The sequence below is a fragment of the Triplophysa dalaica genome, chromosome 4, assembly GCF_015846415.1.
Source record: "Triplophysa dalaica isolate WHDGS20190420 chromosome 4, ASM1584641v1, whole genome shotgun sequence".
Classification (NCBI taxonomy): domain Eukaryota; kingdom Metazoa; phylum Chordata; class Actinopteri; order Cypriniformes; family Nemacheilidae; genus Triplophysa; species Triplophysa dalaica.
Genome location: NC_079545.1, coordinates 26384704 through 26404415, shown reverse-complemented (window position 1 = coordinate 26404415; position 19712 = coordinate 26384704). Strand labels below are relative to the sequence as shown.

General features: G+C 37.0%; 3 protein-coding genes across 3 annotated transcripts; 2 read left to right on the top strand and 1 right to left on the bottom strand.

Annotated features, from left to right (window-relative positions):
* The first annotated feature begins 1695 nt into the window (after positions 1-1695).
* On the top strand, positions 1696-5390 carry fbp1a (fructose-1,6-bisphosphatase 1a). Its single transcript, XM_056745953.1, has 7 exons — positions 1696-1985; positions 2200-2362; positions 2610-2702; positions 2789-2929; positions 3220-3357; positions 4016-4135; positions 4965-5390. Exons 1-7 carry the CDS (start codon positions 1816-1818, stop codon positions 5151-5153), a joined length of 1014 nt encoding a protein of 337 aa, XP_056601931.1. The 5' UTR covers positions 1696-1815; the 3' UTR covers positions 5154-5390.
* A 1844-nt stretch (positions 5391-7234) lies between these two features.
* Positions 7235-13658, top strand: fbp2 (fructose-1,6-bisphosphatase 2). The gene is made up of 7 exons (XM_056745515.1): positions 7235-7448; positions 7535-7697; positions 8353-8445; positions 9178-9318; positions 9830-9967; positions 12369-12488; positions 13324-13658. The coding sequence occupies exons 1-7, from the start codon at positions 7276-7278 to the stop codon at positions 13510-13512; spliced, it is 1017 nt and encodes a 338-aa protein (XP_056601493.1). The 5' UTR covers positions 7235-7275; the 3' UTR covers positions 13513-13658.
* An 826-nt stretch (positions 13659-14484) lies between these two features.
* ctsla (cathepsin La) lies at positions 14485-17571 on the bottom strand. Its single transcript, XM_056745514.1, is given in 9 exon segments — positions 14485-14908; positions 15018-15135; positions 15290-15341; positions 15343-15459; positions 15545-15769; positions 16051-16203; positions 16283-16405; positions 16495-16636; positions 17449-17571. Coding segments are annotated over 9 exon segments (1122 nt in total). The 5' UTR covers positions 17541-17571; the 3' UTR covers positions 14485-14808.
* Positions 17572-19712: the final 2141 nt, after the last annotated feature.

Below are 19712 nucleotides of genomic sequence, written 5' to 3'. Positions count from 1 at the left end.
TACTGCAACCAAATGTTTTCATCTTAAAAGGTTTTGCTGAAAACACACAAATGTGAAATGCCATGCAAGCAGTGTAAGCAAACGCATTAATTCCACGCACTGGTATCAGAGTATGCATAGACAATAGTTTACTATTCACAATATTTACTATTTAAAAAAAAGAATATTATAACAATATGGTTGTATGTTCCGTTTGTTTGCTGTTCTGACAGTTATTAAGCCGTAACTCTTAAAGAGTTGGAGGATTAGCAAGGGTCAAGGTGGGATGTGAGGCTTGATAAATCATTTTGGATGTTCTACAGCACACAAGAAGTGTTTCAACAGAGATACAGTAACCGGAGCCTGAATAAACCAAACACAACACTGATGTTTGTTTAACACTACAATTCAAAGCCCTTCGCATTAGCCTAATGGGGATTGGGGAACACGGCTCCATGGATTTTCACCCATTCTGAAACTCAGATTAGGGTTGTTAGACACCAATTGATAAACAAGGAGTTATCACATTGATTTTCAGTTCATCCTTAAAGTGTTAAATTAAGGCCTAGACCATTTACAAACCAATAACGTTCTAACACACAAGACCAGTAACTTGTTTTGTGTACAGGGGCCTCCTCGCCGTTGACTGAAAGTTGGAAGAACACAACTCTCTGGAATGTCATGGTATGGCATAGCATAACAATTTGTCTTCGGTGGAATTACGGAGCCAAACCAAACCCCTTAATTAAGAGGGGGTGTCCACATACTTTTGGCCCTGTGGTGTAGTTGTCAAGGGAGGTCCTTATAATTAGCAGGAATGTGGTCCACAATGGAGTCCTGATCATCCTTTCAATTAGATAAGTCCAGTTAACAGCACTGAACTATTTCATTAATTGAAGAATATCTTTATTAGTGTACGCAACCGCACATTGTTGTAACGGAAAGATGGCAAACTATGGTTAACAACATACATGCCAACAGTGCCCATGCTTTTCAAACACAACAGTGTGGCATGAACATTTCTTATAGAAACCTATTCAACGAGACGGACCTCTAGCGGTTCATTTAGGTAGCGCAGCGCATGGAGGCGCAATAAAACATCCCCTAATCTTTTTTTTGTTAGATCACAACTTAATCCCATTTACACTTTAGAAATAATCCGCTTCAGTATTTGACATGTTCGACATACTATGTTGTCACTTGTATGTACAAAATATATATAAATTCCCGTTGGAATTGCTGTTTTGTCCCTAAAACAATAAAAGCCGAATTACGCAAAGTCGGTCCGAGTACCAAAACAAACTTTTAGCCAATCAGCAGTGAGGTGCACAGGACGGACTTAGTCGAGCGCTGACGAATGCGAAAGATGGGGGCAGGGGTGTGTCTGTTTTGGAAGTTTAAACATCGCCACAACGGCGATGACAAACCGGACATCCCCCCTTTAAATAGCAAGAAAATCATTTCCATAAACACATGTATGGTATATACGCTGATCCACGAGGTCATCGTGTCTATTATCAATAGTCTCCCCATTCACCCCAGGGTTCCCTCACGTGTGTGTGTAATCTCAGCTTCATCAGTGTGTCAAACCCCACGATGACACAGCAGACTATCAGTGGGTCTTTAATCCACAGATTTCGCTCTACAAAGTGCAACTTCCATGCAGTCAGGCACACCTCTGTTCATCTGCCTGTGCGTTTCCATTGGTTTAGCTGTCCGTACACCCCCTATTTCCGCGTTTTCATTTTGGTTTCCGCGATTAGAGTTGGATGAATTAATTGACACTGCTCAAAGCAAGATATTTACACAATCAGGAATACCTCCACATATTCGGTCATGTCAGATCGGGGTGCTTTCGACACTAATGTTGTAACTTTGACGAGGTTTCTGCTGGAAGAAGGCAGAAAAGCGAAAGGCACGGGCGAGCTGACGACTCTTCTCAACGCGATGTGCACGGCGATAAAAGCCATCTCGAGCGCTGTGAGGAAAGCAGGTATCGCGCACCTGTGAGTATTCTTTATACAAAAGTGCAGTTTGCGTTTTAAATAATCCTTTATCGCTCAGTTGATGTCTCGATGATTAAATTCCCGCATGGCAATGTGTCTGCACAACTTAACAAACTCTTCTGCTGTCTCTTGTAAAAGTTGAGATAAAGTTTGGTAGGCTTTGTATTGCATATTCTAGTTTCCTTTTCTTTTATAATTTAACTACTTTTCGCAGGTATGGCATTGATGGAAGCACCAATGTGACAGGTGATCAGGTGAAGAAGCTTGACATCCTTTCCAATGACCTTGTCATCAACATGATCAAGTCCTCCTTTACATCATGCGTATTGGTGACAGAGGAAAATGAAACTGCTATCATCGTGGAACCCGACAGACGAGTAAGTAAAGCCCATAACCTGCTGTCAGAAAGGGAAAGAGTGCGGTTAGGTTTGGTGAACACCCTGTTTTAATATGATTTAAAAGAAATTTGTGGTTACGAAGTTGGTGTGATGGATGTGAGTAAGTAAACATCGTAAAAGGACCTGGGTGGAGTAGTGTTGAGAGAGATCCATTGGGTGCAGAATCGACCGAATAAATAATGGTGTGTCTATGTCAAGTTGCAACATTTTTTGCATGTGTGCATAGGGTAAATATGTGGTTTGCTTCGACCCTTTGGATGGATCATCCAACATTGATTGCCTTGCTTCCATTGGGACCATCTTTGCCATCTACAGAAAGGTATCACCGATCATGTTGAATAGATATTCTGCTACATTATATATATCTCCCATACAGTTCTACAATAGAGATGAATCTGTTCACAGTGCACAGACAGCGAGCCATCAGAGAAGGATGCCCTGCAGCCTGGCAGGAAAATAGTAGCCGCTGGATACGCGCTGTATGGCAGCGCCACCATGATCGTGCTCTCCACTGGTCAGGGAGTGAACTGCTTCATGTTAGATCCAGTGAGTCAACTTTACATTTCAATAATCCGTCATGTGATCATTTTGCGGTAAATCCGGAAATATCCTGATTTCAAATAGTTTAGAATACTTAACGCAGGCTATATCGTTGTGAAATTTGTTGTTCTTTATTTGAAGTTGAACAAAGTTGATGCGATTTATATTGCGATCTTTTTTACAAATGGAAAGAATAGTCAAAATCATTGTAAACGTTGTGATTTACAGAACAGAAAACATGAATTTCTTGAAATAATGAAGACCTTTTTTTTAACGTCTTTCAAATTAAATGTCAGGCTATCGGGGAGTTCATTCTGGTGGACAGAGATTTGAAGATTAAGAAGAAAGGAAAGATCTACAGTCTGAATGAAGGTTATGCCCTTTATTTCGATCCTGCCGTCACGGAGTATCTGCAGAAGAAAAAGTTCCCGGAGGTTAAGTATACATTTAATATACTTTGTTTATGAAGCTAAATCACATCAAGTGAAGTTGTAACATTACTCATTTTTAGTCAAGCTTGAAAGGATAGTTCACACAAAAATAAAAGTTCTGTCATCTTTCCATGAGTTTATCCAAATCTGTATTCATTTCTTTGTTCTGATGAACACAGAGAAATATATTTGGAAGAATGCTTATAACCAAGCAGATCTTGAAGCCTATTGACTACCATAGTAGGAATAAAACTTTTTTGTGGAACACAAAAGATGTTTTGAAGAATGCAGGACAGCAAAGCAAACAGTTGGGGTACTTTTGACGACTATTGTAATTTCTTCTGCTGCAGTAGTCAATGGTGGCAAAGTACTGTTTGGTCTTCCAAATATCTTTCTCTGTGTTCAACAAAACAAATTTATACAGAACAACTTGAGAGTGAGTCAATTTAAATTTTTAATTTTTGGGTGAACCGTACCTTTAAAGAATTTATTTACTAAAATACCACTTTCTCATGTTGTTCTAGACATATGACTTTCCTTAATACATGGGGTACAAAAGCACGAATGTCATATACTGAAAACATGATCGCAAAAAAAATGACATTTTGTGATAACCATCTATAAGAAGAGAAACAAATAATAACTGTAATCATGTGTTTAGGATGGCAGTGCACCCTATGGAGCCCGTTATGTTGGCTCGATGGTAGCAGATGTGCATCGGACCCTTGTGTATGGAGGAATCTTTCTTTACCCTGCAAACGTGAAAAGCCCCAAAGGAAAGGTACTTGATATAAAATAACTCTTTATACACATTCATTTACGCATTCACAAGTTTCACAACCTGATTGACTTTGTAACATTTTGCAGCACATGACAATCAAACCACTTACTATATACAATATACAAACAACATACAAAATGATATCATCATATTGCATTTGCAGTCTTTTGTCATTTTTTTAGCTGTAAGTCAGTTCCACTCTATTGGGTATTTTGGGTTATCAGAATAAAACCCATGTCACATTAACAATAGACATTTTTATAGTGTGACTTAGACCAGAAAGTGTCAAAAAGTTATTTTAGCTTAAATTGTGAACAGCAGTTAGCAACGTATCGGTGTAGGCCAACAGTAAATCTAATATATTGTTTATCTAAAGTAGTGGAATTCATATTTATTGAAATGAGCTAAAGTTTCTGAAAGCCTGTGACCATTATTCCAATTCTTTTGTTGGGAATCTCACCACTTAACATGTGAGTAAAGCACTGTTTACCGTATCCATAAGACTTGAGTTGGAAAAAAGATCTGTTACATTGCACTGTAGATACTTTAATGTCTCTCTGTGTCATGCTATTTTTTCACAATACAGCATTATGAAAAAGCATCTAAGTGAGAAAGCCTTTTTAATGTGTTGTTAACCCGTGTGTATATGCATTACTTTTATAGACTGATCACTGTATTATCACATAAAGGCCTGTAGATGGAGTTAAAGCACTCAAAAAGGAGACTCATGCCCAATGCTCTTTTTCTATCTCTTCTGGACAAAAGACTTGAGTCAATTGCTTAAATCTAAAATACTTGATTAACACTGTTTCTATTTCACCCACTTCAGCTTCGACTGCTTTATGAATGCAACCCCATGGCCTTCATCATGGAGCAGGCTGGAGGAATGGCCACCACAGGGACCACAAACATTTTGGACATCCAGCCTGAGAGCATCCATCAGCGGGAACCTGTGGTGTTGGGTTCCCCCGATGATGTGCAAGAGTACATCTCCATCTTTCAGAAACATCGCAAATGAAGATCAAGAAACAGAACCGACACTACAAACAAAATACATAATAATGAACTCATGACACTCCAGAATAATAGAAAAATGTTACTATACAGTGTAAATCAATGAAGTATTATTATGAGTTGTAATAAGTAGATTTATTCTAAATTGGCTGGTATAAATGTATTTTTAGACTAAATTTTGGCTTATTTTGTGTTGTGACACTAATCCTTACACTTTATTAAACATTTACTTTGAAATGTTGCCTTTATTGACTTCATTGATGTTATTTAGGAGGGATGATAGACGTACAATATGTTCAGTTGGTTGTACTTTAGGGTCTAATTTTTTACATAGAAATATTTTTCAATCTGGATTTTAATGGAAATTCAGATGTTTAATGTTGCTAACTTCTATACTGAAAAAATGATATATGTCTGTGACAGCATCATTTACATTCACGGTAAATTAAATGTCATTTAAAGTGATAGTTCACCCAAAAATGAAAATTCTGTCATCTTTTAATCAGCCTCTTTATTTTTTTTTCTTCTGCTGAACATAAAAAATATATTTCAAAGAATGTTGGTAACTGAACAATGGTGGTACCCATGTACTTGTAAATGGACCAATGTAAGTCAATAAGTACTGCATTTAAAAAAAACTTATTTTGTGTTCTGCTGAAGAAAAACAGAAAAAAGGTGAGTAAATGATGACAGAATTTTCCTTTTTTGATGACAAAGTTTAGACAATCCCAATGCGTCGCTAAAATCGTGGTTGGGAAAAAGACCAGTAAGAATGTTTTATATTTAAATTGATATTTTGTCTGCAAATACCAATAATACCTTTTTAGACCCTGCTGAGCTGTGAATACATTTTTTGGCAAAACGAGAGTTTCTAAGACATGCGCTCGCTCTGTACACATGTGAAGAACTTAAAGATACATAAATTGACTAAGTAGTAATTATAATGTCCAAACTTTGTACTATTACCATTAATGAATGGTTTGTTTAAGCAGTTGTTTATACCCCGTGCCTGACGTGAGACATTGTACTCATTTCAGTAAATTCCCTGAGAACACATAAATATTAGTTTGTAAATTAAACATGCTACTTTGCCATACTTTATGATTTTTATTTGCTCTCTTTAATACAGGACAAGCTGTACAAACAGTCTAAGCAACCTTATGAAGAGAAGGTGACCTTTTCTGTAAAGGTCGATAGGCGCATGGAGACCAGCTGACATTTGAGACACATTTTGAGATGTTGATCTTCATGAAATTGTTTAAAATATATATGCATGAAAAAATTGTTTAAAAACATACTTTCACTACAAATCTTAAGCCATTTTGATTTTGAAAGCCAAAACCTTTTGCAAACTATATTAAAATGCAAAATCAAATGCAAAACCATATCAATATATATCTATTTATCCTTCTATAAAATCTTGAAAGAAAATGACCTGTGATTAAAAAGGGCCTCTGTTGGAGCCCACGTTTCTGATCCCAAAAAGTCTATAGTTTGGGTTTCTACCAAATGAGACATTTATGGTAAAATTTAGATTTAAGGTGGATTGAGTGTTTGTTTGTAAAAACATCTGCCAACCTTCCAAATCTGTTTAATGACATATGTTCCCATACACAAACATATTCTTACTTGAGTGTGGATGAAGATTTAAATAAAGTTTCAGAAAAGCATGATAAGTGCAATTTTCAACACTTGCAAATCAAATATACTGCATTTAAAACACAAATTGTTTACTTTCTTCAAATATGTTTGATATGTTTAGTCAAGAATCCAGGTTTGTTTTGAGTTATAGGGAACACATAAATAAATATAGACAACATTATTAGTGAGGTCCATTTAACAAACCTCCGATGTTCATTGATCGCCATAAATAATGTTTTTTGCACTCATGAGCTTGGCTTCATGACCCATGTCCACTTAACCCCGGAGGATATTTCAAGGATGTGCTTTATAAATGAGCTCTGGCTCTTCTAGAATTCAAACAACACTTCTGTCACCTGATCTGCTTCACCGATATAACTCTGGCCTTCGTCCACTCACTGTGGATATAAAAAGACTTGACTAGTGGCTCTACAGTCAGTTAGTCTCTGCCTTTTTAACTACTCATACGTAGGGATACTGTGAGGATGTCTGATCAGTCGGTTTTTGATGTGGACGTATGGACCCTCACACGGTTTATCATGGAGACCGGGCGGCAGGTGAAGGGGTCCACCGGAGAGCTTACGCAGCTCATCAATTCATTGTTAACATCTGTTAAAGCTATTTCATCGGCAGTGAGGAAAGCAGGACTCGTTCACCTGTGAGTTCCATTTTAATATTCTGTGTTACAAAAATCTGTGTTTACCTTTCTTGCGTAGAACGAATGTTATGCTTCACTGAACACAGCCAGGGCCTCGCTGGAAATGTGAATGTCACAGGTGATGAGCAGAAAAAGCTGGACGTGCTGTCCAATAACCTGATCATCAACATGCTGCAGGCCTCCTATGGCACCTGCTTGCTGGTATCTGAGGAGAACGAGGATGCCATCTTCACACCTGCTGAGAAAAGAGTATGCCTATGACTTTTGTGATAGTGTGTGAAGTTACGAAGAGCAGTAAAGAAATACAAAAGAAAATTATACAGCACGATAAGATTTTATTAATTGACAAAATATTGTAAAATAATTATCCTTCTAACAGGCATATGTTGAGCTTATGAAAAAGACATTCTGAAGATTCTTTAGAAAAGGGTACTGCAAGTTCTGTTTGAAAAACGTTGTGAATTCTGAATATTCAGGGTTACGCAATTTAGATGCTAGTTTAAAAACATGCAAGACTTTTCTTCCATATATTTAGAATGTAACTTTATTTAAATTTAATCCCTTCAACTAAAGGGATAGTTCACCCAAAAATAAAACTTCTTTCATCATTTACTCACCTTGGAGTTGTTCATTGACTACCATAGTAGAACCCTTTAAGGCGTTCACTCTTAGATTCTGGACTGATGCAGCATTTTTATTTTTAATGTCTATTATAGGATTGTGTTTATAAATCAAATACTTTGCCTAAAAATGAAAAAGCATTTTTTACTTGATAAAAATACCTAAAATATTTGTGCACAAATGCGTGGCCTATTTTTGTTTGGAATTATTTTATAATAATTACCACATGAGCTCACCTGTTACTATTTGTTGCATACTCAGTTTACACTGCTGTTTGTCATAGGGCAAATATGTTGTCTGTTTTGACCCACTGGATGGCTCATCCAACATTGACTGTTTGGCCCCTATAGGCACCATCTTCGCCATTTACAAAAGAGTGAGTACTGAGTCAACAACATGTTGCCTGCTATTGCTCTTGTAAAACTGTTTTGGAATGGCAAATTGCAATAGGCTAGTTTTGAAGCATGTGATAACTATAACTAAGCATGTATTTCAATCGCGTTTTGTCATGGCTTTGTGATGTTTGGTTGTTGTGCTTACTTTCTCATGCAGATCGACGAGGTAGCTGAGTGCATTTGATCCTGCCTGATGACAAATATCGGCTAAGCATTTAAACATGATTTACTTTAAATATTTTGGATTTGTTGTTTTAAGAGCTTATTAAATTATTTAGAACGGGTTAACAGTATATCTGATACCAAACTCTCAAATGATTTAGTGTGATGTGTACTCTTTAACGTCTACTTTGGTAGTTGGTGTTTTTATACAACTCATAAAACTGCAGTAACACAAATAATCTCTTGGTGGTGTCATGGGGTTGAATGCTGGCATCCGTGTGTAAACAAAATCTGTTTGTTTGCTTTGAACAGCCATTGCAACCTCTGTTTAATCAACACAATAAGTACATTCAGTCCTGTTTTAGAAACAGCTACAGTACTTACTGTGTTTCAACGAAATCACAAGACAAAAGCTGTTAAAATAAGATGTTAAAAATGTTAAGATGTTTAACGAAAAGTCCTTACAATTATTCTTATATATTTTGAATAAACCTTTGTGTTAATCAAGGGTTTAATGCAGGTAAATGATTCTATTGTTTCTCTGGATACAGGCCTCTGATGGTGAACCCAGTGATAAAGATGCTCTGCAGCCAGGCAGTCAGATCGTATGTGCGGGTTATGCTCTTTACGGCAGCGCCACATTGGTGGCTCTCAGTACAGGAACTGGAGTTAACTTCTTCATGCTGGACCCAGTAAGCACAAAACAGTTTAGATCTCTTGACAGATTGCAAAAAAGGTTACGTGGTACTTTAGGCACATGTGGTCATTTGAGAGGATGGGTTTCACCTACAGTCTACATGTCAAAGGAACAGTCCATAGAAAACTGTCTGAATGAATAATGTGATTCATTTACAGTAACTCATAACTTAATGAGCAAAGTGCACAGACGGCAAATTGAATCAAGTAAAAGAGCAATGTACATGTGGAGACAGTAGGCTACTACATTTTTAATTCTACACTTTTCTTCTTTTATGGCTTACAAGTGAAAGTTGTTGTGTTTCACTTCTCTGTCTGTCTTTTATATAAAAAGCACTTGGTTTTTTCAATTTCAAATGAAAGTCTTTTTGGCTGTTGTAAAATAGTTTTATTTCCTCATTTGTAACCCTTAAAATTCATTCAGTTCCATAACAAATGTGTTGCAGTTTTGTGTCTCCTTTTCATGAGAACATACGATTTTGAGAATTTCTATTATTTACTCCACAGGCAATAGGTGAATTTGTTCTGACTGACAGAAACGTCAAGATCAAGAAAAAGGGGAAGACCTACAGCATCAACGAGGGCTACGCAAAGTATTTTGAGCCTGCCGTGAATGAGTATTTAAAGCACAAGAAATTTCCAGAGGTGGGTTTTATACAGTAACATCTTACTGGATAATTGTTACCAATAATGATGCATCGATTTGATGTTTTGAGGAAGAGAGTGTTGGATGTTCTCATTCTTGTAGTGATCATTTGATTTTAACCACATCCAACTGTTGACTGCACATATTTTTTGTACAACAAACACCATGTGATCTGGTATCCACACTCACAAGTTCATGACACACTGTTACAGAACAGGGAATTATGCTTAGCTTGTCTGAAGATAACTTTGGATGAAGCAAAATGTGAATCATTCACTTGCTGACATGTCAGAACATTGCATGAACGCATGGCTACTCTCAGCATCAGCTGACGTTTAGTTCGATGCTGGGAAGTGACTTCATCTGCTGAAAGAGTCCAGCTCTGTTGTCTGCCCGTATGTAATGTAAAGACTTTATAACAACTCGTCTTATTAAGCGAATCAGCAGACCACTCGTTCATGCAACACTACTATCTTGAAAGAGACTGATTCCTATTTTCTTAAAATATGCTGCATATTGACTTTTGAATGGGTGAGGTAAACACGAGGTTAAACATTCAAGGATCATTGTTTTTTTAGAAAGATCTTGTCTTTCCAGGGATAAATGTTGTTGTTGTTTATTTTTAGCTAAAATGATGGTGATAAGAGGGATTAAGAAACACTATAGAGCAAAACCCTTGTGACCTGTGGTAGAACACACATCCTCAGCATATAGCTCATCATATCTACATCACGAAATTGGAAACTTTGTCATGTGCATTCCAAGAAGACATATTTACTGCTCACTGTTTGCTTTTTCATTATGACTATGAGATTTAGGAGATCTCCATTATGTTTTATTGAAGTACCAACTTTGTCTGATGAATTTTGCTTAAGCTCTTTAGGAAAAGAAAATTGTTGGCACACAGTGAAAGTTAAATCACAAAACAATGTGGACATTATAGCTCGAAAGATTTAGTTGAATTTTCATTGCTGACTTGCTGGCAAATTTGAGCAGTTTGAGATTAAGTCGCTCTGTTTGTTTTCAAGATTTTATCTTAACTGGTTTATCTATTAATATTACACCCACGTTTTATATACGTCCATGTTGTTTTATAGAAGTGGTTGTCTGTTGTCAGAGACATGGTATCTCATGACCTCATGAAGTATTGATTTGTTTGCATATTGTGTCTGTCATTGGTTACGTTGGCTAAAGCAAAGCACTTTCAGTACATAAAAGCAAAATCCCCAGCTCTATATATCTCTTTTTTGATATTTTTCAGCCTGAAACTTTAAAAAGTTATGTGATGATAGATGTGTGGTTTTAGCTGGCCAGCTGTGTTTCGGTTTCCTGGACCTTCAGACTTCTTCCTGTTTTCCATGTTCTGCTGAAACTCTTCTGACCTTTGTGTCTACTGCTGCAATGTTGCTTATCTAGATGATTCGTCATCTAATGTACCGTTATGTCATATATTAGTAAACTATTCTTTCAGGTTTATCTGTGGACAATTTTGAATTCCGCTTGAACTCTTAAAAGAAGAAACAGTTATCTACTTTTAATTAAATGTGCAAGAGTTTCCCTAGAGAAGTATATACGAAATTAATTTTATGGTTTATTTACAATTTTTGCTGTATTCTGAGATTTAGACTTATAAAAACACGTCTACATACCTTAAATATCGTATTAAAGATATAAATATACAGTGAGGTAAATAAGTAAGTTGGACACTTTTAGACACTTACCTATAATGGCAAAAATGGCACATTAAGTGGTGTCTGCAAACAAATTATGCTGAAATTGTGCATACTAACTTCTCTTTTTGATATGCCATCTTTTAAGATATTATAGCTTAGTATCTGTCACTTTTAGTCGGTATGTGTGAGTTCACACAGGTGCCGTAGCAGAGTAAACACAGACGTCCATCACATGTGGTCATGTGAAAATATGGAAATTTTTAAATACTTCCAAATTGCTTTTAATTTTCAACACTACAGGGGTGGTTTCCTGTACATGTGTTTTTTTTAAACTAGTCCTAGAATAAAATGAATGTTCCTTTCTAAACTGAAAACAGCTTGCACTGACAAATCTTAAATACATCTGTGTAATTGTTGTGTCTTAAGATAAAATACAAGTAATGTTTTTGTTGTTGTGAGGCATCTTTGTAAAAAACAATTAAACGTCCTAATTAAATTTAGGCCCAGTTCTGTCTTAATCTAATCCCTGTCCAGCAAACCACCCCTATTTCTCTAAAAGCTAAAGTTTTTAAATAACCATGGTGTTTCAAAAGTGTATTTCTGCTACAGTTTAATGCATAGATTTTAAACGTGTGTCTATTATATGCATAATGTAGTCGCTCATATGAATACTGTTGAAAAGATGTACTGCTGATATCATATGACAGCAAATCTTATTATCTCACAGGATGGCGGTGCCCCGTATAGTGCCAGGTACGTTGGATCTATGGTATCTGATATACACCGTACCCTTGCCTATGGTGGCATCTTCATGTATCCAGCCAATGAGAAGAGTCCAAAAGGAAAGGTGAGTCATTCTGTGTTAAGCATGTGACATAAAACAGGACTTTATTTAGACTAGACTTATCCAACACACACAGACATATAGTTACAAATTGGAAGAAGGTTAAAATGGAAGCAGAGAGAAGAACAGAGTATGGATTTATGGCAGTATATGATATTCAAAAGATCAATAGCCTGAACAAAACATCAGTTTCTTATTGTAAAGCACCTTTGTTAAAAGGATTATTGATGCTGGATGCATCCATTAATAAGACTAAGTTTGATACTTGCATGTCTTGGCCATCAAAAGAAAGAAAGTGTCGTAATGAAAGAAAGTGAATACGTAATGAATGCAGTCATAAACAGGTAAAGATGATTGACGGGCCGCCAGTTGATAAGTAGCCCTGATATATGGCTTATAGCAGGTTCCGGCAGCCCATGTTACAATTTATATAACAAACACCAACTGTTGTTGCATGAGCCAGAACTCTGTCATTCATGGCAATGGACAGTGAGTGAACATATAACATGCAGCTTAACTGGAGCAAGTACATGCTTAATACTCTGTAAGCTATAACCTTGATGTAATATCTACAGTTCACGCTGCTGCTTAAAAGTGGCAAACTGTATAACCGTTATGTATTTACACATAGTTATCTCTTATTTACAAATCAGGAAAAATGAGGTGCGACTAAGCTTGAAAAATGTTCAAAAACTTAAGCAGTCAAAAACTTAAAACTTAAAGATAAATCCAGGATACTTGTCCACAGATGTTTGCACAGTATTTATGGTCTTATCAGCGTTACTTGACTTGCTAGATTGTGTAATGTTCTTTTTTTCACGTCTCTCTTTCTCTTCAGCTGAGGCTGCTGTATGAATGTAACCCCATAGCTTTCCTCATCGAGCAGGCTGGAGGCATAGCCACGACAGGCACTCAGCGTGTCCTGGACCTTCAGCCGGAATCACTGCACCAGAGGGCACCCTTTGTGGTGGGCTCCCCAGATGATGTGGAAGAATACTTGTCATTTGTCAAGAAACATCAGAAATAGTTATTTGATGTTGATTTGATCGGTTGAAAAACCTACATGACATCAAATTGGCATCCAAAACTTGTTTTTTGTAACATGCTTGTTTCAGAGAGAGTAATTATTGTCCTTTTTTAAAAGAGAACCAAATAAAATTCCCAACATTTCCAGTTTCTTTACGTCCATCAACAATAAAGGCACTCGGTGCACTTATATCAGCGAAAACACTAGTATTCAGATTCAGTATGTTTCATAATAGCTTTTAAGAGATTTATTTGTTGGTGTTGTTAAGGTTCTACCCTTGGTTTGAAACCCATGTTTTTCTTTCTCACATTATGTAAATATGCCCTTAGCAATGTTTTGTTATTTAGTTGGCAAAGCCTTCGCCAAATATGTCCTGCCAATCAAACAGATCCCACCCCACTAGATCCAACGACCCAATAGCCTCCACCCTTCAACACGGACAGTCCATGCGATGGCAAAATGCCAACAGCGAAATAAATAGAACACATTGTACAGCTAGAGCAAAACTGCAGCCCTCAATGTCGATCTCAGCACATATTTACATTTAACAGAGGCTTTTATCATAAGCAACTTACATTATTGTTTCAAAGTATGTGCAGTCCCCTGGGATTGAACCCACAACTTTGGCATTGTTAGCACAATGCACTTACCACAGAGTTACGATAGAAATAGATTAGAGGAATCCTTTTTTTTCCCCAATATAAAACATCACAATAGTGATATGATAAATATTGTTCAAGTTTATGTCTTAGAAAGCATTACTTACAAAGAAATAAGCATTAAGTCATATAGATGACAAGCCAACTTTCTCTAAAAGCTTTCCAAGATAGGCTTCACTCATTATGACATAAACCTGTCTGTTCAGTACTTGAGTTTATGTAAGTTGATCTTCCTGAGGTCAAAGCACAAGTGTTTCGCAACTATTCTTCGAAACAATATTTTCAAATGCTAAATAAAAGCAACTACAGGAAGTACATTTTAAAAGTTTAATTGAAATCACATGAAATAGAAGGAAAAAGGCATTTGTACATTTGACTTACACTAAAGCACATGTATTTACAATACATAGAGGTAAAATCAATTAAATCAGTGGCTACACACGACCATAAAACAATTTCATAAAATCCCTAAAAACGTTGTTTCAAGCAATACTTTCAAGCTTGAGGTTTGTCAGACTAACAGTCACAAGTGTTAAGTGACTTTTCGCACTACATTTGATTTCAGTGAACCACTCAGGCACACTAGTCACGATGTTGGCCTTCTGATACGGTTTCTTGATATTTGAGGTAGTCTTTTCTAAACAAGTGGGTAGCTAGCGGCTGTAGCGATACCACAGTGGTTGTGTCGGTCTTTTGCCATGTAGATATATCCTTTATCACCCCAGTTCTCGCTCCAGCTAGATTAAAATGAAAAAAATATCTTAAACACTGACTTCAAACATCGTTTTGTCATTCTGAAGTAATACCAGGGTTAGATCAGAATACACAATTTGAAGGTATTCTTACCTGTTCTTAACAATCCAGTACTTCTTTCCATCGACATCCTCACCATCAAAACCATAACCAACAGCAAGAACGCCATGATCGAGCTCCTCGCTGCTGCAGTCTTTCTCAAAGTAGATGCCTACCAAGAGAATTCATCTATTTAGTACACATGACAAGCCCAAACCTCTTTCAATTATTCTATGTTTTCAGAACTAATCTGTGTGACTGAATTCTGAATATTTAAAGGCTGATATAACTATACATAACAACAAGTGCAATTCTATGGTGCACACCTGACTGGTAGAACTGGAAAGATTCATGTCCGGCATCAATGGCAACAGACACCTGGGCCCACGGCGACCACTGCTTTCATTAGAGCTCGCTCCTTTCCACTGGGAATGTCCACGAATCCTGTGTCATTGGCAGCACTGTATTTGGCATCATAATGGCAGGGCTGATCGTCCTGGAAACAAAGATAATAACATGGTTTCATAGACATCAAACACAAGAAAAATACGATTACAATTAACATTAGCCAACATGCTTACAGTTCCCAAGTAGGGGTAGGATTCCTCTGAATCCAGGCCGTTGTTGTCTTTGATGTACTGGAAGGCCTGATCCATGAGACCTCCATTGCAGCCCTCATTGCCTTCAGGACGAGAGCAGTCGACCAGGTTTTGCTCACTCAGAGACACCAGATTCCCTGTTTTCCTGTACATCTGACCCTCCATGGCTCCAGTAGTGCTAAAGGCCCAGCAAGAACCACACTCTCCCTGTGAAAATCAAATGCAGTAATGCTGAGACACATTACAATGCACATCACACGTCTACATCTATTACTTCCACGTTTTATTTCAAGTACAAACAGGACCGGTTTCTGCCCTTTTGTCAGCCACCTGCATGTAAATAAATGTTTCTTCAGTCTATACCAAAGACACAGCAAACATACGACACTGGGAAATCATGCTATACATTTTACATGTTTCATGAAAACCGGTCAGACCCGTTTTCCTATAAAGCTGTTCCAATGTGTAGGTCCTATATAGTATCTCACCTGATCTTTCACAGGAGTCACATATCCCTTTTCCCTCCAGTCCAGCTTGTTTGGGACCTCCAAGAAGTTGGGCTCCATAAAGAGCGAGCCCTTGAACCTCCTCTCAGTTTTGTGTTTGTAGCCATTCATAACTTGCCTGAACTCCTCGTGAGTCTGTGGAAAAACGTCGTTTTTAAACACGGTTTTAACCCATCAAAATGCAAACACCAGAATGACTTTTTCCAAGTCTCACCATGTCTCCAAAGTGGTTCATTCCGAGTCTGTAAGTGTGTGTGCCCATGGAGTGCTCGAGGTTGTGCAGTTGGATCTTTCTCAAGTTCTTCTCCCAAACCATACGCCTCCACCCCTCCTCTTTCTGCGTTGAGAGATAACACGAAGTTCACGGTCTTGCTCGTTTACTTGTTAGTGCGCATTTCAAGTAAGCGCTGAACATCTTGCACTTACCTCATGGTATTTTTTTCCGTGCCAGGTCCTCCATTGCTCCCAATGTTCGTCCAACTGCTTGTCGGAACTTGGTGCGGCAGATAACGCCACGGCACTAAGGCACAACGTAAACAGCGCCAAATACAGCTTCATGGCGAAAGCACTAAAAAGATAAACACATGTTGGCAGGTCAGACCTCGCCTTTGCACAAGTAAACATGCGTGTATAATTGAAGAAACCTATAGTGCACATTTCATGGGATCAAATTTCAGCCACATGTTACTTCATAGTTTTGTTATAAACAGTAATAACAAAACCACTGGTAACGTTGATCCAATTGGAAAGGCTATATTAACATTAACATTAATGCATTTGGCAGACGCTTTTTCCAAAGCGACTTACATTGTATTATCCTATACAAAAGAATTTGCAATACCCTGGGATCGAACCCACAACCTTGCGTTGTTGACGCAATGCTTTTACCGCTGAGCTACAGGAAAACTATATATCATACACGAATCATGACGAATCTTTTAAAACACAGAACAATTTAGAATAGTAACAGAAAACAAGTTAACGTTAACTCATGTTGAATTGCTCGCATTCTTTTTATTAATATACCGTTAACGTTACGTGGGCCCACAGACACAAAATAGAAAAAACGTCGTTCCTTCCGCAGCAGTCACGGGATCTGGTGGTTACGACACACACTTCCCAGGAAAAGAAAACAAAGAGCGAAACCATTCCACGGAAACAGAAAGCGAACTACAGACGCCATTTCGAGTAAAAATGACAGCAAATAAAATCTTAAATCAAAACACGAAACGTAAAACAATAAAAACGCACTTTTGTTCAACGATCAATGCGACGCACAAAAATATACGGTGTAGATAGAATAAATAATAATAAAAAACAGGTGTGTTACAAACAGTCACATTTACAACAGAAAAACAACCGTAAGAACAGCTGACTCACCGCTTATCCTCAAACACACACGAGAATGTTGCTGTTCTCAGAGCGAGCCGCAAGTTTATAGAGCGTCTGAAGGCAAATTCCACAATTCTCATTGGTCGAGAGTCTTGTCTATAGATCTCTTGATCCCGCCCTGATGAATGCGCCATAGCATGTGACCAACAAGCACGTGACGACTTCCCGACAAACAATCTTACTCGATCAAAAACATGTTTTCTGAAAACAACACGATTATTTTGTTAATGAGTTTACAAGTGCGTTTAAAGTAATTTGATCAAATAATAAATGTATATAAGAAGCCAGCAATGCTTGAAGTTCTAAAAATATAAGTTAATACGTTCTGTTGAAATGTTTACTGTAACAATGTTTGTTGAAAGATTTTATCAATGAATAACTTAAACATAAGCTGTCATGCTTTGACAATTATGCACAAATCAATGTAAATAGTAGGCCTATATAATAATGATCTATTGTGATATAACATTAATGCGCTCTTGCGAAAGTCAGAACATCTCATCCCATCTTTTTCAAATATGTGCCCTAATGCTGTGAATCAATGCAACACAATGTTTGCAATTGCAAACCAGTTCAAATGCTTGAATGAATGATTGCGTTAGTTTGTTAAATCATTTTAATCGTAAGAATAATTCAGTTCTTACTTGGCAATCTATTTAGAGAATAATAAACGTAAGACTACAAACACATTGAACTTGTCTGACACTGTTCACAACAACAAAACAAGACCAAAACGTTGCATTTTTTATCAGTATATGTGTGAGGACATCATTTGACTCTATCTAGTCCTATATCTTGACTCCGTAACACCATTCAATATTGTTTTGTTACTCTGCAATGACTTGTGGCAAGTGGATGACATAACTAGTCAATTGACATTCCAGCACAGTTTGATTAATGTGCCATCTGTGACAAAAAGCATAGAAAAAAAGATAGCGGATCATTATCACTTAAACCTATCAACCCAAGTGATGATCAAACGAAAGCAGAGTTTAAAGAAATAGCATTGATCTAGTGTGAGGCTTTAGTAGTATAAACAAAAGACAAAAGGAAGCATGACACTGCACATTGTCAGTGAATCTTTGCTTTAAAATATACATTTTGCTGAGGTAAATGTATCAAATAGACACGGAAGCATTAATGTTATGTTGGAAACAGAGGTGTGGTGTCTTTTTGCTGCATGCAAGTTCAGTCTTGCTACACTCCATGACGTCTAAAATCTTATAATTTCACATGACTCATTATTTACCAGCAGCCTTGTCATGATTTTGTTTTCATTTCATCGTAGAACGCTTTGTTCATCGTCTTTCTTCCTCAAAGTAGTGGCATGCACATGGAAATAATTTTACCAGAATTTGCTAGAGGGCACTTTTAAGTGTTGAAAAAGCTTTGAAGCACTTGGGCTGGTACAGTTTTCACATAACTCACTGCATTAAAATAAAGCAAAATACATTACACACCACTGAAAGTGATCAACGTCTAAAGGGATAGATCACCTAAATATAACAATTCTGTGATCATTTACTGACCTTCGAGTTGTTCCAAATCTGTAGAGGAATTTTTTTTTCTGATGAACACAAATAAATATATTTGGAAGAATGCTTATAACCAAATTGTTCTTTGACCCAATTGACCACCATAGTATAGGAAAAATTACATCAAAATTGTTTTGGTTCTGTTGCACACAGAAGATATTTTGAAGAATGTAGGACAGCAAACAGTTCTGGGGCACTTTTGATTACCATTGTTACCACAACCATTTTTACTACTGTGGTAGTCGATGGGGTCAAAGAACTGTTTGGTTACAAGCATTCGTCCAAATATCTCTCTCTGTGTTCAAACAAACAATACATTTATTCAGGTTTGGTCAGAGTGAGTCATTCTTGTGAGATTTTTCATTTTTGGGTCAACTATCCCTTTAATCTGACTTTGGAGATAAAAATGCCTTAACCTCTAAAACATATAATATTCTATGTATATTTATGAGTCTGACACTGTATCTGTGTTTGCCGTGTCAGTGGCAAATATTGAATGAGACTCATAATAACTCAGGAAACAGGAAACTATGATCACATCAAAGCACGAGACAAAACTGTATTATGCAACATTCGGGACAAATAATTATTTGAATGCCTCATTCTAGTGTATTTTTTGTGTTATTCCTTATTATAAAGTATTTACGGATACTATTGTCTGTTAAGTGTCGTTTAGATTTTATAGGTAAAATATTTTTATTCTGACTAATTACTTTA